This window comes from Nothobranchius furzeri, chromosome 2 (assembly GCF_043380555.1).
Source record: "Nothobranchius furzeri strain GRZ-AD chromosome 2, NfurGRZ-RIMD1, whole genome shotgun sequence".
Lineage (NCBI taxonomy): Eukaryota > Metazoa > Chordata > Actinopteri > Cyprinodontiformes > Nothobranchiidae > Nothobranchius > Nothobranchius furzeri.
Genome location: NC_091742.1, coordinates 95,327,459 through 95,350,476, shown reverse-complemented (window position 1 = coordinate 95,350,476; position 23,018 = coordinate 95,327,459). Strand labels below are relative to the sequence as shown.

General features: G+C 47.4%; 2 protein-coding genes across 2 annotated transcripts; both read left to right on the top strand.

The window, feature by feature from the left end:
• The first annotated feature begins 31 nt into the window (after positions 1–31).
• wdr55 (WD repeat domain 55) lies at positions 32–3,981 on the top strand. The gene is made up of 4 exons (XM_015940630.3): positions 32–708; positions 922–1,028; positions 2,348–2,617; positions 3,518–3,981. The coding sequence occupies exons 1-4, from the start codon at positions 184–186 to the stop codon at positions 3,834–3,836; spliced, it is 1,221 nt and encodes a 406-aa protein (XP_015796116.3). The 5' UTR covers positions 32–183; the 3' UTR covers positions 3,837–3,981.
• Positions 3,982–6,009: 2,028 nt separating this feature from the next.
• On the top strand, positions 6,010–22,852 carry LOC107372398 (axoneme-associated protein mst101(2)). The gene is made up of 13 exons (XM_015940625.3): positions 6,010–6,154; positions 7,146–7,263; positions 7,331–7,395; positions 7,473–7,608; positions 7,825–8,181; positions 8,271–8,438; positions 13,260–13,397; positions 13,821–14,528; positions 14,640–16,471; positions 16,552–17,797; positions 21,722–21,823; positions 22,219–22,380; positions 22,457–22,852. Exons 2-13 carry the CDS (start codon positions 7,180–7,182, stop codon positions 22,478–22,480), a joined length of 5,022 nt encoding a protein of 1,673 aa, XP_015796111.3. The 5' UTR covers positions 6,010–6,154; positions 7,146–7,179; the 3' UTR covers positions 22,481–22,852.
• Positions 22,853–23,018: the final 166 nt, after the last annotated feature.

Here is a 23,018-nt window from a genome sequence, read left to right as displayed (position 1 = left end):
TTTCTGTCTACGTGTTGTGATTGTTATGTTTACCAGCTGTTAGGGTTAGGGTTCAACACACAGATGACCTCAGGTGACCTCTGTTCGGAGCGGAGGGTCAACGGTTCAGCCAGCGGCGCAGCTAACGCGTCTACCGCTAGAGGGCAGCACGCGCTGCATAAACAGGAACCATAGGAAAACAACATGGCAGCTCCCGATGAGCACGTTGGTTCTACAGAGATAGAACCTCCTGAAAACGAGCGGACCGAAGCTCCAGTAACAGCTGACACATCTGGTTCCGAGCCGGAAGAACCGGACCCAGATGAAGAGGAGGAGAGCGAGCCGCCCGGACCAAAGATACGAGAAACCCCGGAGGACATCCGGCTGGAGGCGACCGCCAACACGGTGGCCGTGCATCCCAGCAGGGACCTGCTGGTGTGCGGGGACGTGGACGGGGACGTGTACGCCTTCTCCTACTCGTGCACGGAGGGGGAGAACCGGGAGCTGTGGTCGTCCGGGCACCACCTAAAGTCCTGCCGCCAGGTTCGGTTCTCTGACGACGGGCTGAAGCTGTACAGCGTGTCCCGGGACAAGGCCCTGCATCTGCTGGACGTGGAGCGGGGACAGCTGGTCTCACGGATCCGGGGGGCCCACGGGACCGCCATCAACAGCCTGCTGCTGGTGGACGAGAACATCCTGGCTACTGGGGACGACGGAGGAACCCTGAAGGTCTCAGATCCCACCTGTGTGCTTTAGACCTCACCTGCCCGGTACCAGGTCCAGATGGGACTGGTTCTGGATTTTATCTGTTAGTAATGTGAGAGAACTCGACCTGGACACACCGATCCTGGTTCTGAGGGCCAGTACTGGTTTAGCTGAGAGAACACGAAGGATTATTCCTGAGTCATCTAAAACCTTCTGCTTGTGTGTGTGTGTGTGCAGGTGTGGGACATGAGGAAGGGGACCTCCATCATGGACATGAAGGAACACGAGGATTATATCAGTGACATCACTGTAGACCAGGCCAAGAGGATCCTGCTCACTGCCAGGTGATCCGCAGCACCGATATGAGCGTTTGGGCCGATGTCGATGTTAGTACAGCTGTCATGGCCGATGACCGTATTTACCGGTAGTGTGTAACATTTAGCTTTTGATGGCATTTAAAACCAACGGCACCACCTACATCACTTCTCTGCTTTAGTTCTACACCACACACACCTGCTTCAGAGTCACATGACCCGACAAATACAGTAATCCCTCGTTTATCGCGGTAGATGCGTTCCAGACCTGGCCGCGATAGGTGAAAATCCGCGAAGGAGGAACTCCCAGCATGCCCCTCGCGGGGATTCCCTTCACGTCGCACCTACGTCACAAACCGCGGCTATAAACGGAAGTCGCCTTTCCAGCTCACCACTCAGTCATCGTTTCTTCAGATTCATGATCAGAGTTTCCAACCTACCGATCAATCCAACGAACTATCAGCTCATAGTAAGTTATCTTACTTACTTCTGGAAAGCCCGGCATTTCCGTGTCACTTCGTTGACGCTCGAACGCTCGGGGGTTTCCTAGATCAGCCGGCGTTTCACCGATGCTATCACTTCCGCGTCTGTGAAACCACGCTCCCTATTGAATTATCGTATGATCACATTCTCTTTTTGTGGGTAAAACTCAAGAAAAAAATTTTTTTACTTGTTTTCTTTAGTTTTATTACAAAAAGTGCATTTTATGATGAAACTGATGAAAAAAAAACAAGAATTTCTTGATATTTCGCATAGAAAAATACCGCGAATCAGTGAAAAATACCGCGAATCTGTGAATTCCCCCTGAAAAATGCTCCAAAGAAAAAATCCGCGAAGCAGCGAATCCGCGATGAACGAACCGCGAAGCAGCGAGGCATTACTGTACCCAGATGTGCTGTTTAGTGGTCATTAGGACTTTTTTATCACCCTAGAATCTGTGTTGAAAAATAAACATTCAGACATTAGTAAAAACACCAACTGGTTAATCTTCTGTCTGATCGATCAGACATCAAGGCTATCAAAGCAGAGAAGAGCTGCTACTGAAGCGTGGAGCTCCAAACAGGAAGTATTTATTCCTTAAATGGGGTTTTCAGGAGTGTCTGTACTTGAAAACAGAATCGTATAGAAATACTGGATGCAGTAACCCAGTGTGTGTCATGCTCCACCTGTGTGTTTTGCCCTTGTTCTGCCATCTTTACTTCTCTTTTTATGGTTGAAATTTAAAATTAAGAGCTTACTAAAATGTTTTGGATGAGCTGCAGACCAGAGAGGATAGTGATGCTCTTAAAAGTCGACAGGATAAGCCCGGTTCTCCAGTCTGAGCTGTAACGTGAGCCCTGGTCCCACAGCGGCGACGGAACCATGGGCGTCTTCAACATCAAGAGGCGGCGGTTTGAGCTGCTGTCTGAGTACCAGAGCGGAGATCTAACCTCGGTGGTGCTGATGAAGCGGGGGAAGAAGGTGGTCTGTGGCTCCAGCGAGGGAACCATCTTCATCTTCAACTGGAACGGGTTCGGCGCCACCAGTGACCGCTTCGCTCTGAAGGCCGAGTCGGTGGACTGCATCATCCCGATAACGGACAGCATCATGTGCACCGCCTCCATGGATGGGTACATCCGGTGAGTGTTTACATACTGGTGATAAATCTGGGGCGGGTCTTTAACCACTCTGGACATGATAATCCCAGTAGGACCATCATGTGACAGGAACTGGTGGACAGGGCGGCATAAAACCTCAGAACTCTGTATCTACCAGGATCAACATGTTGACCAGTTAAACCAGTTTAGGACACTCTGTCATCCCCGTGCAGCCACATGACTCATTTGATAGGCATCTTCTAAGATCTGTACCGCTTCAGTAGATCCTGTACTCTGGTGGAGGAGCACGGTACTGGTGGTAGCACCAGTCTGATGTCTAATCGGTACTGGTGGTAGCACCAGTCTGATGTCTAATCGGTACTGGTGGTAGCACCAGTCTGATGTCTAATCGGTACTGGTGGTAGCACCAGTCTGATGTCTAATCGGTACTGGTGGTAGCACCAGTCTGATGTCTAATCGGTACTGGTGGTAGCACCAGTCTGATGTCTAATTGGTACTGGTGGTAGCACCAGTCTGATGTCTAATCGGTACTGGTGGTAGCACCAGTCTGATGTCTAATCGGGTCATTTAATCCACGGTACCATCAGCCTGTCAAGAGTTCAGGTAAGTGTTTCTTGCATTCCTCTGTAGGAATGGAAACATTGCTGGTTTCTATGGTTACCATGGTTGCTTTCACAACAAGAGCCCCGTGCTAATGCACATGCAGACCTTACAGATGACTATCTGAGGAACATCTGAAGGTGATTCATGCTGAGAGCGGCACGTTTTCATCCTGCAGACTAGAATCCACCTTGTCGATCTCTAAGGGTCAGCTAGGTTATTTATTACTGTTGCAGCCTTCCACCAAAGATGGAGTCAAGTGTTTCGTTTGACGTCTAAAACCCAGACTCTTTTACATCTTCACCTTCTCCCTCCGGTCAGAGCCATCAACCTGCTTCCCAACCGGGTCATCGGATGCATCGGGCAGCACGTGGGAGAACCCGTGGAAGAGATCGCTAAATCCTGGAATTCTCGCTTCCTGATCAGCTGCGCCCACGACCAGCTGATCAAGTTCTGGGACATTTCTAGTTTACCTAAGATGACAGTCAACGAATACCGCAAGAGGAAGAAGAAGGACGGGAGGATGAAGTCTCTGACCAAGAAGGCCCTCGGCGACAACGACTTCTACTCAGGACTGGTCCAGGAAACGGAGAAGGAAGAGGAAGAGGAAGAGGAGGATAGTGAGAGTGACAGTGATTAAAGCTGCTGTGCCTTTGGTGATTTTATTACGATGAGTATTTTTCCGTCTGTCTGTTTGTTGTTGTTATTGTTGTTGTTTGAGATTATAATAGAACAGTTGATGCCAGACATTTATTTTCGAAATAAAAAACCCGTGGTCCTCAAAATGGAGACGTTTATTTCCTCAGAGGTTATAATCTGTGAACAGTCAGATGCTAACCGACTCTCAGCGTGCTGCAAAAACAGGAAAAGGTTTCATGAATTACAAGTTTTATCTCTTGGCACGAAGAACACATTTCCATGATACAGTAAATCAACATAAGCATTGGTGGTCTATGTTTAACTGACTGGTATCAGTCTGATTAGTAAACTGGGCTGATATTAAAGAGCAAGTCACCCCCAAATCAAGCATTTATTTTTGCTAATAAACATAAATGTGTGTCTGATAGTGCTGTAGACGTGTGCAGTAAATAATTTGGCACTTTAGTGCAACTTGTTTTGCCGTCTTCTGGTAAAAACTCTGCACTGCATTTGAATTTAAATCTGCCATCGCTATTGGCTAAGAGGTACGCTTGTGTTGCTGGTACATTTTGATGTCACATACCAGCAGAATCATCGTACATCAGCCCAGAGTTTCTTATCGGTGCTTCCCTGTTATGTTACAAATAAATGTCGTGAATTGTTGTGCTTGTTTTTTAATACGGAGGTTTATTGAATTATGTAGCCATTAAACCTCAGTCTTATACATCAGTTATAAAATAAGAAACCGTGGTTCAACGTATTTTCAAAGGTGAGAGTTAGACCAACGTTGGTCTAGATGAGAAAAGCACTATTTCATTGGGTGAAAAATACATTTGGACCATACATGAATAACGTTGAGGTTTAATTTTAAACTGTCATGTATTAAAATACACACTTCAAAATATTGCAGAAATCTGTAAAAAATATTACGTTTCCATTTCTTTTCCATTTATACACAGAAGTGTAAAGCACTTTGGAGTCCAATGAATGAGTCCTTAATGCATGGGTCAATTATCATGTATTGTTCTTGAAAAGTCGTCTTTTTCAACCTTCACTTTACACATCTATTTCATTTGGATCTCTTATGTCTTTTTGCCACTCTGATGAAAAATTAAATCATTATTAAGGGATTGTTTAAATAGACACAGTGAGGTTGGTAGCACCTCCACCCTCTTTTGACCCACTGGTGTCAGGACAACCGTCTCACCCTCAACGTCACAACGACTAAGGAGTTGATAGTGGACTTCCGGAGGAGCAGAGGAATACACACCCCCATCGCCATCAACGGCGACGCTGTGGAGAGGGTGAGCAGCTTCCGTTTCCTTGGAGTTCATCTGGCTGAGGATCTTACGTGGTCAGTGCACACGAACAATACAGTGAAGAAGGCACAGCAGTGCCTTCTTTCTTAGAAGACTGAAAAAATTTGGCATGAGCCGCCGCATCCTCAGGTCCTTCTGTTGCTGTGCCATTGAGAGCATCCTCACTGGATGCATCACCGCCTGGTATGGCAACAGCACCGCTTACAACCGCAAAGCTCTCCAGAGAGTAGTGCGGTGTGCAGAAAGGATTATTGGAGGTGAGCTTCCCTCCAGGACATCTACAGGAAGCGGTGCGTGAGGAAAGCGGGGAGGATCATCAAGGACTCAGGTCACCCCAGCCATAAACTTCAGACTACTTCCATCAGGAAGGAGGTTCTGCAGCATCCGGTCCAGAACCAGCAGACTGAGAGACAGTTTTTTCCATCAGGCCATCAGACTGCTGAACACTTCACAGACACCTCACCCTCACTACTGAAACTCCAACATTACACACTCCATACTGTACATTAATGCCACTGTTTTGCACATACCAGCCTCTGTACATTTTATATCTCTTATCTTATTGTTTACTTTATTCATTTGTAAAACATGTATATACACACTATACACACACTCACACACGTGGACAGAAAATTCTAGCACACATATTTAGTAATGTATATACCTTACATATTATATATATTATTACTTAGATTAGCCATTTTTATATTTTGCTTGTTTTTACGTTACTGTATTTTTGCACAACTCTGTTGCTGTGAAGCTCGCACACAAGAATTTCACTCGCATGTACTGTACCAGTGTACCTGCACATGTGACGTGACAATAAAAGCGATTTGATCTGATTTGACTTTGTTGGTACGGTCCAGCTGCGGGCGGGAAACAGCAGTGACGTCATTTGAGCGCAGCAGCAAACATGGCGACCTACGGGAGAGTGTAGCTAAGTAACAAAAAGCATCCCGTGTTTGTGGTACAAACCAGAAGATTGCGTTTTGTTCTGCAGGTAAATCCGCTCTTTGAACCCGACCAAAACTCCGGACCGAGCCGGTCCGGTGGAGCTAGCTGCGGGGTAGCGGCTGTTAGCTTGGCAGCTGCTAGCTGTATTTGTAAACAAAGACCGGACACGTTGCTGGAAACGAGCGCGCTGAGTTATTGTGAGAGTTTTGACCTTATTGTGAGTTTTTTCAGCCTGCAGGAAGTTTCAGAGCAGAGGACAGGGACATCTGTCCTCTAGACAGAGGGACAGAAAAGGGTTAAACGACCGTTGAGCTTACACGAGTCTGAGACACCGCTTATTATTATTATTATTATTATTATTATTGGTATTTTCCTGAGGCTGCTGTAATCTGCAGCTGCGGTTCTCTGAGAGGAACCTGGATTATAAACCCAATGGGAGTTGATGGATTAACGCTTTGAAAAGTGCTTGTCGTGTCTTGTTGGGCAGGCCCCTTTATTTCATTGTTTATAATGGAGCATATTGTATTTATTCAGTCTTGAGTTTTACAGTAGCGTGTCAGTCCGTTTTCATGATGTAACACACACACACACACACACACACACTGGGTGTGCAGGACTCTGGGAAACGCATTTCCATTCAGAAGTCCATCATTCCTGGTCTCAGTGGTGCGTTTCATAGGGTGAAGTGGGTCGTCCGGGGTTGCTGGTTTGATTCCAGCTCTTCCATGCCTCGCATCCAAGTCACTCTGGATGTCAGTCACTGGTAAAGTCATGAAGATAAATGTGTATTCTGTTAGGTAAACGTATAACCTGAACTGGGAGGTGGGAACACTCTGGGATATGAAATCTGGTGACGACTCCTTCAGCAGCTACAAACAAACACTCAGTCTGATGCTGTTATTACAGATGTTGTACATGAGTTGTGTACGGATGTGGTTTGTGTTGGGCTCTGCTGAGCGGGATCACCAGTGTTCCCAGCATGAGTTGGGTTATGGTCAGTGGGACGTAAACCCTGAGCCTCTCTGCTCTGGTTTCAGGTGATTTCTGCTCTCTGAGCCGTGGAGCAACAGGATGGCTGGAAAATCGGGGGACCGGTTCAAGGCCGGAGAGCTGGTGTTCGCCAAGATGAAGGGCTTCCCTCACTGGCCCGCCAGGGTAAACACACACACACACACACACACACGCCTGCAGCTGGATGGTATTGACCTCTGTGTGTTTGCAGATCTGTAAATCAGAAGCAGGCTACAAGAAGCGAGTCCCAGTCTACTTCTTTGGGACCCATCAGATGTACGTACAGGCTCCGCCCGACCCGCTGCTCCGTGTTCTGTCCCGCTGTGACCCGACTCTGGTTGTTCTCTCCTCAGAGGCTCCGTTCCGCCGGAGAACGTGGTTCCGTACATCGGGAACAAGCTCAAGTATGGCAGCGGCGTTCGCATCAAGGGCTTCACTGAGGGCATGTGGGAGATCCAGAACTCACCCGGACTGGGCAGCAAACTCAAAGTGGGTCTCTCTGTAGTCCTGTGTGTCTGGGGTCTCGGTACCACACCGCTGGTAGTCGGTGCCGCGGTAGACCTCTGGTTTGTAAGCTCGGTTTGAGACCAGCAGCATCAAGTTTAGAGAGTTTCTGCTGGCTTGTTTTAGCCTCTGATGTTCTCACCAGATCAACACGGATATGTGTTCCGTTGAGACGTTCTGAAGGTTCTGTCGCTTCCTCAGGTACCCGGAAAGATCAGCTCTAATATGACACCAGTAAGACCAGCCCCTGCTAGCAAACCCACACCAGTAAAACCAGCTCGATCCGGAACTCCTCCAGCTAGACCAAGGGGAGCCCCCACCTCCAGCAGATCTGTCGCTGACATGAGCTCCCCAAACAGAGTCTCGGGTGTCATGGAGACGTCTGTGAAATCCAGCACCAGATCTTCATCTAGACTAGCTCCAGAACAACATCCGGAGTCCCGCCAGGTCAGTGAACCAGAGGAACACTCCACCTCCACGAGGAGCAGGAGGTCAGTGAGCGGTGGTCCTGCTGCAGAACGGAGAGAGAGGACGAGTCCAGGGGAGATAAAGACGGAGGTAAGAAAGCAGCATTCCTCTGAGAGTTCATGTCTGAGGAGGAGACCATCCCTGGGGTGATGTAGCAGGATGTTTTTATCTCTCCTCAGACCAGATCAAACAGAACGTCTGATAGAAAACCTGCAGCTGAAGCTCCACCTGAAGTCCCGTCAGCCCCCAGGCTGGTCGGAACAACGAAGAGGTCCGATGCTGCAGAGGCGGAAGAAGCTGCTGCGACAGGGAGGGTGTCCACCCGGAGCAAAGGGGTGGAGTCTAAGGTAGAGCTAACATGCAAACACCTTGTTTTAGTACGGTCCATGTGCACACCCCATGTTACTTTAGTACGGTCCATGTGCACACCCCATGTTACTTTAGTACGGTCCATGTGCACACCCCATGTTACTTTAGTACGGTAAACGTGCACACCCCATGTTACTTTAGTACGGTAAACGTGCACACCCCATGTTACTTTAGTACGGTAAACGTGCACACCCCATGTTACTTTAGTACGGTAAACGTGCACACCCCATGTTACTTTAGTACGGTCCATGTGCACACCCCATGTTACTTTAGTACGGTAAACGTGCACACCCCATGTTACTTTAGTACAGTCCATGTGCACACCCCATGTTACTTTAGTACGGTAAACGTGCACACCCCATGTTACTTTAGTACGGTAAACGTGCACACCCCATGTTACTTTAGTACGGTAAACGTGCACACCCCATGTTACTTTAGTACGGTCCATGTGCACACCCCATGTTACTTTAGTACGGTAAACGTGCACACCCCATGTTACTTTAGTACAGTCCATGTGCACACCCCATGTTACTTTAGTACGGTAAACGTGCACACCCCATGTTACTTTAGTACGGTAAACGTGCACACCCCATGTTACTTTAGTACGGTCCATGTGCACACCCCATGTTACTTTAGTACGGTCCATGTGCACACCCCATGTTACTTTAGTACGGTAAACGTGCACACCCCATGTTACTTTAGTACGGTCCATGTGCACACCCCATGTTACTTTAGTACGGTAAACGTGCACACCCCATGTTACTTTAGTACGGTAAACGTGCACACCCCATGTTACTTTAGTACGGTCCATGTGCACACCCCATGTTACTTTAGTACAGTCCATGTGCACACCCCATGTTACTTTAGTACGGTAAACGTGCACACCCCATGTTACTTTAGTACGGTAAACGTGCACACCCCATGTTACTTTAGTACGGTCCATGTGCACACCCCATGTTACTTTAGTACGGTCCATGTGCACACCCCATGTTACTTTAGTACGGTAAACGTGCACACCCCATGTTACTTTAGTACGGTAAACGTGCACACCCCATGTTACTTTAGTACGGTAAACGTGCACACCCCATGTTACTTTAGTACGGTAAACGTGCACACCCCATGTTACTTTAGTACGGTAAACGTGCACACCCCATGTTACTTTAGTACGGTCCATGTGCACACCCCATGTTACTTTAGTACGGTAAACGTGCACACCCCATGTTACTTTAGTACAGTCCATGTGCACACCCCATGTTACTTTAGTACGGTAAACGTGCACACCCCATGTTACTTTAGTACGGTAAACGTGCACACCCCATGTTACTTTAGTACGGTAAACGTGCACACCCCATGTTACTTTAGTACGGTCCATGTGCACACCCCATGTTACTTTAGTACGGTAAACGTGCACACCCCATGTTACTTTAGTACGGTCCATGTGCACACCCCATGTTACTTTAGTACGGTAAACGTGCACACCCCATGTTACTTTAGTACAGTCCATGTGCACACCCCATGTTACTTTAGTACGGTAAACGTGCACACCCCATGTTACTTTAGTACGGTAAACGTGCACACCCCATGTTACTTTAGTACGGTAAACGTGCACACCCCATGTTACTTTAGTACGGTCCATGTGCACACCCCATGTTACTTTAGTACGGTAAACGTGCACACCCCATGTTACTTTAGTACGGTAAACGTGCACACCCCATGTTACTTTAGTACGGTCCATGTGCACACCCCATGTTACTTTAGTACAGTCCATGTGCACACCCCATGTTACTTTAGTACGGTAAACGTGCACACCCCATGTTACTTTAGTACGGTAAACGTGCACACCCCATGTTACTTTAGTACGGTAAACGTGCACACCCCATGTTACTTTAGTACGGTCCATGTGCACACCCCATGTTACTTTAGTACAGTCCATGTGCACACCCCATGTTACTTTAGTACGGTCCATGTGCACACCCCATGTTACTTTAGTACAGTCCATGTGCACACCCCATGTTACTTTAGTACAGTCCATGTGCACACCCCATGTTACTTTAGTACGGTCCATGTGCACACCCCATGTTACTTTAGTACAGTCCATGTGCACACCCCATGTTACTTTAGTACGGTCCATGTGCACACCCCATGTTACTTTAGTACAGTCCATGTGCACACCCCATGTTACTTTAGTACAGTCCATGTGCACACCCCATGTTACTTTAGTACGGTCCATGTGCACACCCCATGTTACTTTAGTACGGTAAACGTGCACACCCCATGTTACTTTAGTACAGTCCATGTGCACACCCCATGTTACTTTAGTACAGTCCATGTGCACACCCCATGTTACTTTAGTACAGTCCATGTGCACACCCCTTGTTACTTTAGTACGGTCCATGTGCACACCCCATGTTACTTTAGTACGGTAAACGTGCACACCCCATGTTACTTTAGTACAGTCCATGTGCACACCCCATGTTACTTTAGTACAGTCCATGTGCACACCCCATGTTACTTTAGTACGGTCCATGTGCACACCCCATGTTACTTTAGTACGGTAAACGTGCACACCCCATGTTACTTTAGTACGGTAAACGTGCACACCCCATGTTACTTTAGTACGGTCCATGTGCACACCCCATGTTACTTTAGTACGGTAAACGTGCACACCCCATGTTACTTTAGTACGGTCCATGTGCACACCCCATGTTACTTTAGTACGGTAAACGTGCACACCCCATGTTACTTTAGTACGGTCCATGTGCACACCCCATGTTACTTTAGTACGGTAAACGTGCACACCCCATGTTACTTTAGTACGGTAAAAGTGCACACCCCATGTTACTTTAGTACAGTCCATGTGCACACCCCATGTTACTTTAGTACGGTAAACGTGCACACCCCATGTTACTTTAGTACGGTAAACGTGCACACCCCATGTTACTTTAGTACGGTAAACGTGCACACCCCATGTTACTTTAGTACGGTAAACGTGCACACCCCATGTTACTTTAGTACAGTCCATGTGCACACCCCATGTTACTTTAGTACAGTCCATGTGCACACCCCATGTTACTTTAGTACGGTCCATGTGCACACCCCATGTTACTTTAGTACAGTCCATGTGCACACCCCATGTTACTTTAGTACGGTAAACGTGCACACCCCATGTTACTTTAGTACGGTAAACGTGCACACCCCATGTTACTTTAGTACGGTAAACGTGCACACCCCATGTTACTTTAGTACAGTCCATGTGCACACCCCATGTTACTTTAGTACGGTAAACGTGCACACCCCATGTTACTTTAGTACGGTAAACGTGCACACCCCATGTTACTTTAGTACGGTAAACGTGCACACCCCATGTTACTTTAGTACGGTAAACGTGCACACCCCATGTTACTTTAGTACGGTCCATGTGCACACCCCATGTTACTTTAGTACGGTAAACGTGCACACCCCATGTTACTTTAGTACGGTAAACGTGCACACCCCATGTTACTTTAGTACAGTCCATGTGCACACCCCATGTTACTTTAGTACGGTAAACGTGCACATCCCATGTTACTTTAGTACGGTAAACGTGCACACCCCATGTTACTTTAGTACGGTAAACGTGCACACCCCATGTTACTTTAGTACGGTCCATGTGCACACCCCATGTTACTTTAATACGGTAAACGTGCACACACCATGTTACTTTAGTACGGTAAACGTGCACACCCCATGTTACTTTAGTACGGTAAACGTGCACACCCCATGTTACTTTAGTACGGTCCATGTGCACACCCCATGTTACTTTAGTACGGTAAACGTGCACACCCCATGTTACTTTAGGATGGTAAACGTGCACACCCCATGTTACTTTAGGATGGTAAACGTGCACACCCCATGTTACTTTAATACGGTACGTGTGCACACAGGTGCAGGGTCGCGTGCTCCGACCAGCAGGGTTTCCCGGGGGGGGGGGGGGGGGGGGTGCTTAGCCTGGCGGGCCGTCAGGCTTGTAAAGCACTGGGGGTAATCCTGATTATCATCCAAACAGGAACACACAGAGGACACCACTAAAGTTCAGAGAGTGGAAATGGCCGAAAATCTATCAACGTGAGGCTGAGGCTGAAGCCTTCTCCAGAGCTAGCTGCTAGCGCTAGCTCTGACACTCATGCTCAATCAAATCTAATTAGTTATAATTTCAAGCATTTTGTTACACCTAAGTGGTAGGGTTACAAATAATTCTCCCCCTTCAGAGTTGTCATGACTGTGAACCAGATCTATTAAACCAGCGGTGGGGAATACTGGTATTCGAGGGTCGTTATCCTGCATGTCTTTGCTCCAACACTTCTGATTCAGTGGCTGATTCACCTGTTCAGCAGCTCATCAGGCGCTGCAGAAGCCTGTTAATCACCTGCTGATTGAAATCAGGTGTGCTGAAGCAGGGTTGAAACTAAAATATGCTGGATAGTGGCCTTCGATGGACCAGGGTTCCCCACCCCTGTATTAAACCTAAAAAGAATTTTTGAACCAGGCTGTAAACTTGTTTATTTCTTCTGTGAAGTTGGCATTTTTAACATGAAAAAATGAGAATTTGCTCTATTTTGGATCCAGCCCCTAGCGGATGAGGGTGGAACTGCAATTTTTGTCACTTCCACGTTGGTTTCACAATTTTCAAAGATTACTGCCCCATGAGAAACACAAATAACAAACTATGTTGTTGTCATAGTCCACTTCAGTACTGGACATATGTCGACTGCCCTTCTTTAACTTGACTCCATTTAATAGTACTTGTTTTGTCTCTTCAGGTGGGGTCAAACAAACCTGAAGCTGAGGCTCCACCTGAAGTCCTATCAGCCCCCAGGCTGGCTGGAGCACCAGAGAGGATTGAGGAAGCTGCTGCTGCAGGTCGAGTTTCCACCCGGAGCAGAGGGGTGGAGTCTAAGGTACCACAGCTTATGGAGCTAGCAGCCAGGATAAACACAATCCGCTATTAGAATGGTGTCTAGTGTGGTCTGGTTGTTCTCCTAAATAAATCTCATCTGGCCAAATAAAATCCTAGATAGCGACACCTTTTCTTGCATCACCACAGCTTCTTCTTTGTTTTAATTCGGTATGTAGGACCTGGTTTACGTGGTGCTATTGTGGTCGTTGAATCTTGTGTGTGTAGAAGATGTATAATCACAGTCGTCACAGAACAGTGGGCCGAACACGCATCCCTGTGGAACTCCAGGAACAAAGGAGAGTCTCATCAGGAGGTGGTGATTGGCTCTGGTGTAGGAACAGCAGTGGAGTTTTGTTTAACTTCAAACAAACCATAGATTCAGTTCCTTTAATGTGAAGTTCTGATGTTGTTTGCTCTTTGTCAGCTCGATGGTGTCCCTTCTGTAGCCACGCCTCGGAAAAAGAGGAAGGAGGAGGAAAACGAAGAGAGCCGGGAGGCCAAGAGGAAGAAAGAAGAGGCAGCTGAAAAAAAGGAGGTGCAGAACAAAACCAGTCAGAGCAGTAGTGAAGAAACAATAGAAGAGATGTCAGAAAACCGAGGAGTAAAAAGAAAAACAGAGGACACAATGGAGAAAAGAAGAGAGGGAATAAAGACAAGAAAGGTCGAGAAAGATGAGGAGAAACCCAAGGGACTGATAGCGAGAGAGGAAACAACTGAGAAGGAAAAGGAGAGAATACAAACAAGTAAAACTGAAAAAGAGGACACAATTGAGGTAACAAGAACAAGGAGTGCAGAGAGAGACATGGAGAAAACAGAGGAGCAACGGGAGGGAATAAAGGCAAGAATAGCTGAGGACAAAGAACAGAAGCAGGTAGAAAACAAGAAAGCAAACGTAGAGAAGGCCAGAACGAGGAAAGAAACAGAAAAGGCGGTGCAACAGGAGAGGGAGGTGGATGCTACAGAAGGAAAGACAGAGGTGAGCCACGAAGCAAAGAGGAGGGGAGAAGGGGAAAAGAAGGCACAGCAGAAAGGGAAACAGGATCAAGGGGTAGAAGCGGAGAAGAAGAGAGAAACGTCAAGTAGTCCAGAGGTGGAGGAAGAGAAGAAAGCAGAGGAGGGGAACGATGACCAGGTAAATCTGTTTCAGTTTCCTTATTAATAGCAGCAGATCCTACATTTCCAACAATTCAGCTAGATGATATTTTCTTTCTTGTTTTTATTCACAATCTCTTGTCTGAAACAGCAACATCACCAGCTGGCGGCCCAGAGAGAGAGCCTGCTGAAGTCTCTGAGAGGTCTGCTGAAGACCAAGGACCCCACCAAGAAGTCCACCAAAGAGACTACTAAGAAGGCCACCAAGGACCCCTCCAAGGAGTATACAAAGCAGACTAGCAAGGAGGTCACCAAAGGGACTACAAAGAAGATCACAGAGGACACCTCCAAAGAGGCTGCCATTCTAAGCGCTAAGGAGGCTACTAATAAGACCACCAAGGAGGCTCCCAAACAATCTACCAAGGAGACCTCCAAGGGAAATGTCAAGCAAACTACCAAGAACACCACCCAGGGGTCATCCAAGCAGTCCAGCAAGGACAGTGCCAAGCATACAAGCAAGGACACCCCCAAGGACTCCTACAAGCAGTTCACCAAGGAGACCTCAATACAGTCCACTAAGAACATCACCAAGGAGTCCTCCAAACAGTCTGCCAAGGAGACTGCTAAGCAGACTAACAAGGACACCACTACGGAGTCTTCAAAACAGTCTGCCAAGGAGACCACTAAGGAGTCCTCCAAACAGTCTCCCAATGAGGCTGTTAAGAAAACTAGTAAGGACACCACCAAGGAGTTCTTGAAGCAGTCTGCTAAGGACACTCTTAAGGGGTCCACCAAGGAGTCAGCTAAGCAGTCTGCCAAGGAGACTGCTAAGCAGACTAACAAGGACAACACTAAGGAACACTCTGCCAAGGACACCCTCAAAGAGTGCTCGAAGCAGTCTGTCAAGGACATGACCAAGGAGTCCTTAAAGCAGTCTGCCAAAGACACCAACAAGGAGATCTTAAAGCTGTCTGCCAAGGACCCCACCACGGAGTCCTTAAAGCAATCCATCAAGGACAATAACAAGGAGTCTTTGAAGCAGTCTGCCAAGGACACCAACAAGGAGTCCTTGAAGGAGTCTACCAAGGACACCAACAAGGAGTCCTTGAAGCAGTCTGCCAAAGACACCAACAAGGAGATCTTAAAGCTGTCTGCCAAGGACCCCACCACGGAGTCCTTAAAGCAATCCATCAAGGACAATAACAAGGAGTCTTTGAAGCAGTCTGCCAAGGACACCAACAAGGAGTCCTTGAAGGAGTCTACCAAGGACACCAACAAGGAGTCCTTGAAGCAGTCTGCCAAGGACACCAACAAGGAGTCCTTGAAGCAGTCTTCCAATTACACCAACAAGGAGTCCTTGAAGCAGTCTACCAAGGACACCAACAAGCAGTCCTTGAAGCAGTCTTCCAAGGACACCAACCAGCAGTCCTTTAAGCAGTCTTCCAAGGACACCAACAAGGAGTCCTTGAAGCAGTCTGCCAAGGACACCAACAAGGAGCCCTTGAAGCAGTCTGCCAAGGACACCAACAAGGAGTCCTTGAAGCAGTCTGCCAAGGACACCAACAAGGAGTCCTTGAAGCCTTCTGCCAAGTACACCAACAAGGAGTCCTTGAACCAGTCTTTCAAGGACACCAACAAGGAGTCCTTGGATCAGTCTGCCAAGGACCCCACCAAGGAGTCCTTGGATCAGTCTGCCAAGGACCCCACCAAGGAGTCCTTAAAGCAATCCATCAAGGACAATAACAAGGAGTCTTTAAAGCAGTCTTCCAAGGACACCAACAAGGAGTCCTTGAAGCAGTCTGCCATGGACACCAACAAGGAGCCCTTGAAGCAGTCTGCCAAGGACACCTACAAGGAATCCTTGAAGCAGTCTGCCAAGGACACCAACAAGGAGCCCTTGAAGCAGTCTGCCAAAAACACTACCAAGGAGACCTCCAAAGAGACAACCAAGGAGTCCACTAACGAATCCACCAAGGACCCTCTGTAAGATTAATAGCATTCTTAGTGAGTCTAAAGCTCCTGAATGAGAAGTTTAAATCTGTCTTATTTTATGTTTGTTCCAGGAGAGCAGGAGGAGAGAAGACATCTGAAATGAAGATGAGGAAAAAAGGACAAGAGGAGGAACAGGTGGTCAGCCCAAAGGGGACAGGAGAAAAAATGGTAGCGAAAGATTGGATGAAGACAGAGATGAACATCAAAACAGAGGCACGAGAGAGTGAGAAGAGGTCCACCAGGAGTTTAACAGCAGAGAGGAGACAAGATGAACATAAGACCGGTGAGACAGAGACATTAAAAGAAGATCAAGGCGACGGGAAGGACAGAGGAGCGTCTACCCTGAAGATGACTTCAAAGAGGAAGAAAAATGTAAATCAGGATGAGAGCAAAACAGTCAAAATGTCCACCAGAAAGTCAACAGTAGAGATGAAAAAAGATGGACAGAAGACAGAGGAAGGTGACAAAATGAAACCATCAGAGAACAGTAGAAAAGAGAGACGAGATGAAGAGAAGGAGGAAAGGAGTAAAGTAACAGAGAAGAGAGACACTGAGACGGAGGAGAAAATGTCCACCAGAGGGTCAACAGCAGAGAAGAAATCAACTGACCTGAAGAAGGATGAACAGAGAACAGAAAAAGACAAGAAGACAAAAGAGAATAAACAGAATGTGGAGGATAAGGAAAAAAACGAGGGAACAAAAGAGAAGAAAGATGAGGATGGCAAGAGGGATGAGACAAGACAGGAGAAAGATGAGAGAAAAATAATCGGAAAGATTGTTAAAGCGAGTGGAGGGACAAAGATCCATGTAAAGACGATGATGGGTGGAGCAGCAGAGGAGGAGAAGAGGACTTCTGAAGGAGAGAACAGAGGAGACACAGAGGAAAAGGAAAGGAAGAGCAAAAAAGACTCTGAGACGGAGGACAAAACAGGCAGGAGGAAAGAGGAGGAGGGCAGGAAGAACAAAGGAGAGGACACAACTGATGGAAAGAAGGAGAAGAAAGAGAAGACAGACATAGAGAAAAGAACTCGAGGACAGAGAAAGAGACACAAAGAAGAGACGCATACCAAAGAGGAGAAACCCTCATCAGGACGACCAGAGAGAGGACAGAAGAGCAGCAAGGAGACAAGAAGCAACACTGTCAAAGTGGACATGTCCACAGGGGATGGGTCCACACCCAGAGAAGTAGAGGAGAAGACAGCACAGGAAGTTAGACCAGAAACAGAACCGGTGGAGGAGAAGAACACGTCTCTGACGGACTCCACCCTGCATCGGATCCACGGAGACATCCGGATCGCTCTGAAAACAGGCACCCCTGTGAGACACACGCACGCACACACACACACACACACACACACACACACACACACACGTACACACACAAATTAAAAGGTCAAACACTAATATTTCATTATGGGCTTGACACACGGGAGGCGGACAGCGGTGAAATCGAACCTTCCGGTGTTCTGTTTGGCTGTGTCAGGTTGGAGGGAATTAAGGTTATTTAAGCGGTTCAGAGTTAATAAAGTGGTAGATATGATGTTTCACAAGGTGCTGCTAGTTATGTGAAATCTTCTGATTTTACTATATTTACCTGATGTGTTCATTCTGGCACCAACAGTTTCCCACGCCGCAGATTCTTTGTGAATATCTCTATATTCTTTGGTAGAAATGTTGTACGGTTCTGGGAAATCCGTCACAGCAAGTATCAACTTCTCCATGTTTGCTCAGAGATGTACGGAGCATCCTGTCCGCTCATTGGTCAGTGATTGAAACCTCCGTTGATTGGTCCTCGTCCGAGCGACAGCGATGAAAAGCTGGAAATATTTCAACTTTCTGGGATCGCGTCGCTGGGTCGCCTGTGCACGACACGTGCACCGGCGCAAAATTCACACGCACGATTTTTGCGTTTCGCTGAGTAGGAGGGAGACCCGCGATTATCGCTTTGTCGCGCATGTCTCATTGAAAATGAATGGAGGAGAGGCGATGTCACCTCCCGTGTGTCGAGCCCATTCGACCTCCTTTAGCTTTGTGTCACTGTGACGTTGCTCCAATAAGCTTCTGCAACATCACCAGATTAATGTTCTACCAGGATCTTGCAGTGATGGCGGTAGAGTCTGAACGCGGCACAAAGCCTTCTCCAGCACGTCCCAGAGACTTTTAATGGGGTTAAAAGTACGGAGGAGGATGTTTCTGAATTTCAGGAAAGGACCGCCCGCTCCACGTTTTGATCCTCGTGAACGCTCTGTAGCTGCCGGCCTTGCAGCTACTCCTCTAGCAGCAATCTGAAATGAATTTCTCCAAATAGCACGATGAACTTTATTTTACCTGTCGAGCAGAAAACCGGCGATAGAGGCGTCTATGGGGAGCCCAAAGTTCGCTTCCTGCGCGCGCCATCGTTGAAGAGTCGCCTAAAACCTCTGGTCTTATTTCTCACTTCGGAGGCCTTTCTTTTCTTCAATTACACGTTTTCTCCTGCAACTCTCAGCCGCTTTGAAACGGATCCGGTGAGAACGGTGAGGAATGAAGCACGCGCAGGAAGTGAAAACTAACCCTGGAACGAGCACGTGCGACGGCGGCCTTGCGTGAAAGCTTCTGTAGAATGATTCACAGTTATGCAGACAAATGGTTCAGACGATCCAATACGAAGAAAACGTTTTATTCGTAGACAGAAATGACCGGAAACGTGGGTTTAGAGGTGGCAATCGCATGAAGAGGTGGAGAATGAAGAACAAATTTGTCTTATAAAGTCTATGAAATACACTCACCTAAAGGATTATTAGGACCACCTGTTCAACCTCTCCTTAATGCAATTGTCTAATCAACCAATCACATGGCAGTAGATTCAATGCATTTAGCAGTGTGGTCCTGGTCAAGACCATCTCCTGAACTCCAAACTGAAGGTCAGAATGGGAAAGAAAGGTGATTTAAGCTATTTTGAGCGTGGCATGGTTGTTGGTGCCAGACGGGCTGGTCTGAGTATTACACAACCTGCTCAGTTACTGGGATTTTCACCCACAACCATTTCTAGGGTTTACAAAGAATGGTGTGAAAAGGGAAAAACATCCAGTATGCAGCAGTCCTGTGGGCGAAAATGCCTTGTTGATGCTAGAGGTCAGAGGAGAATGGGCCGACTGATTCAAGCTGATAGAAGACCCTAACCCTCGTTACAACCGAGTAATGCAGCAAAGCGTTTGTGAAGCCACAACACGCACAACCTTGAGGCGGACGGGCTACAACAGCTGAAGACCCCACCGGGTTCCACTCGTCTCCACTACAAACAGGAAAAAGAGGCTACAATTTGCACGAGCTCACCAAAACTGGACAGTTGAAGACTGGAAAAATGTTGCCTGGTCTGATGAGTCTCCATTTTTGTTGAGACATTCAAACGGTAGAGTCAGAATTTGGCGTAAACAGAATGAACATGGGTCCATCATGCCTTGTTACCACTGTGCAGGCTGGTGGTGGTGGTGTCATGGTGTGGGGGATGTTTTCTTTGCACACTTTAGGCCCCTTGGTGCCAACTGGGCATGGTTTAATGCCACGGGCGACCTGAGCATTGTTTCTGACCATGGCCATCCCTTCATGACCACCATGTACCCATCTGATGGCTACTTCCAGCAGGACAATGCACCATGTCATAAAGCTCCAATCATTTCAAACTGGTTTCTTGAACATGACGATGAGTTCACTGTACTACAACGGCCCCCACAGTCACCAGATCTCAACCCGATAGAGCATCTTTGGGATGTGGTGGAACGGTAGCTTCGTGCCCTGGATGTGCATCCCACACATCTCCATCAACTGCAAGATGCTATCCTAGCAATATGGCCGACATTTCTATAGATGCTTTCAGCACATTGTGGAATCAATGCCACGTAGGATTAAGGCAGTTCTGAAGGAGAATGGGGGTCAAACACCGTACTAATAAGCCTTCAGGTGAGTGTATATAAGCACAGCAGTTAATACACTATGGTGGTCCAGATAGATAACTATAATGGTGGCTTGATACCACAGAACAGCGCTACGCCCTCTGTGGTGCTGGCGAGGAATTGCTTTGCAACACTCCCCAGGTGACGGAGAAGTCCGAGAGCAAAAGGTCTGTCGGTACGTGTGCGTCTCTCTGTTGTGGAGCTGACTGAGAAGTAAAAACCAGGCACTCACTCTGGAACAGGGCCCATTTGGACTCAAGTTTTCCATAGGGATGCCCCATTCCGATATCGGTCCAAAAACACTATCGGATTATCTCGGACTGCATCGAAAATCTCCGATATTAGCATTACGTTCTGCTTTCAATTCCATTCCAACTATTCTGTCCGTCAGCGCCCAGATCCAGCATGCAAAGTCCACGTGACCAGAACAGTGTGCTAGCAGAGCAGCAAGGAACAATGGTGGCCATGTGGCCGTATTTTCCGTTAAAGTCAGAAAAAGACGGTTGGGCTCATGCACCAGTTTCCCGTGGTGGAACAGAACCGGGGAAGATTATGAAGTCCGACTTCACCGTGCATTTGAAGCAGGATCCCTAAACACTGCACGAGGCTTTTCTCAGTGTGAACTTTAAACTTTAGACACTTGTAGCAGTAGGTCAGTGAACAGTATTGTGTTTTTTCCCTTATGTCCCTAACCTCAGCTGTTCCCATGTCTGCAACCAAAGGCTAATGAAATACTGGCCAGTTTTTTATACTTCCTGTTGCTGGCTTTAGTCTTCTGTCTGAGCAATATCACTTGATCAAGTCTTTTATACACTCCTCACTATGAGATAGGTAATAGTTTGTGTGATTTGTGCTGGTATCGTATCGGTTTGACATCGGTATCAATCAGTGCTGCAGGCTGCGATATCGGTATCGTATCGGAAGTGACAGAGTTGTATCGGGACATCTGGTTCTTCACGATGCGTCGGACAGATCTTAACCTAATTTTAGTCGTTTCTGCATCTCCTTAGACGTTTCCTCTGCTTGAAGCCTATGATCTGACCCTTCTCACACAGACTAACATCTTCTCCACGACCACCAGATGTGTCTATCCTCCTGGCTGTAGATGAGAAGAGACACATTGCTCCAGTTGGGTTAAATAACTTGTTGATAATCGCCCATGCAGTAATTATCTAATAGGCGGCTCCTACCTATGTGCTTAGTTAAATACACACACACACACACACACACACACACACACACACACACACACACACACACACACACACACACACACACACACACATAAAGGTGTGCTGTGTGTCTGCAGGACATCAGGAAGTGTCTGGCGGCGCTGGACCAGCTCAGCATGCTTTATGTGACGTCCCAACACATCCAGAACCACAGTGAACTGGTCTCCACCCTCAGGAAGGTGACTGCCTCTGATCCGTTCATCTCCAGTTACCACAGGAACATCTAGTTCTGCAACTTTCCCGTCCCGACGGCAGTTCTGTTGTTGCAGTACCACCTCTGAACACCAGAGTTCGCCAGTGTCCGTTTTCCATATTCAACCTTTAACCGCTTCATCTTCCTGCATTTATTTGATCATGTGACAAGCTCACCTCTTCTTCTGTGGTTTTCAATTAAACATATTTTGATAGCGGCGCTCTCGCGCCCTCTAGTGCCACAAAATGTCTTACACCCACAGCAGCGGCAGGATGTCAACCGCTTACGCAGTGAATCAGTCAAAATGATTTTACTGTTTAACAAAGACATCAGTGGCAGCTGGTGAAAAATAAATGTGCGTGTGTGTGTGTGTGTGTGTAGATGCGGTACTACCGGGCCAACCAGGCCATCATGGACAAAGCCTCCATGCTCTACAACCGCTTTAAGAATGCCTTCCTTGTGGGGGAGGGGCAGGAGGTGGTGAGCGCTGCCTTCCTTCGCTCGCTACTGGAGGAGAAGGAGCGGGAGCAAGAGGAGCAGCAGGTTGTTCTCCACCTGGGGTCATCGTGTTTGTGGAAGCCTTTAACTTTAAGCTCACTTCTGTTTTTTTTTTTTTAAGGCGACTCAGCCGGACTCGTCCTGAAGACCCAACCCCCTCCGATCCGAGGGCGGGGTCTCCTAACCGCACACCCCTGTGTGTGACCTCACACCTGGACATTTATGATCAACGCCACTCAGCATTAACCAGATCAGCCTGTATTTAATGGTTTCTATTTTAAATCCTCCTCCTGAACACTCACCCACTTCCTGTTTAAGTCCCGCCCAGCCCAGAGGGAGGGGCTGATGGGAAATGTGGTTCTTAGTTTTGTGAATAGACTTGAAGCTTTAACCGGTAAACCTGTACAGGAAGATTTTATCATCACACCGAGACAGATGTTTACAGATGTTGTTTTAAGGTGCTTTTTACTGTCTGGGTTTTTCACTGCGTTTCATAAACTTGACTGATGAACGTAAAGACGTGGTTTTGTGTCTTTGTTCTGCGTTTGCGGGTAATCGGGTACGGCACTGAGCCCAAAGGGCGGACTCATAACAGATGTGTGGATCTGGTCTCCCTCTGCGGGACAGGACCTACAGCCAGCCAAAGCGGGTCATCAGAACCACCACGTCATCTTCAGAAGTCT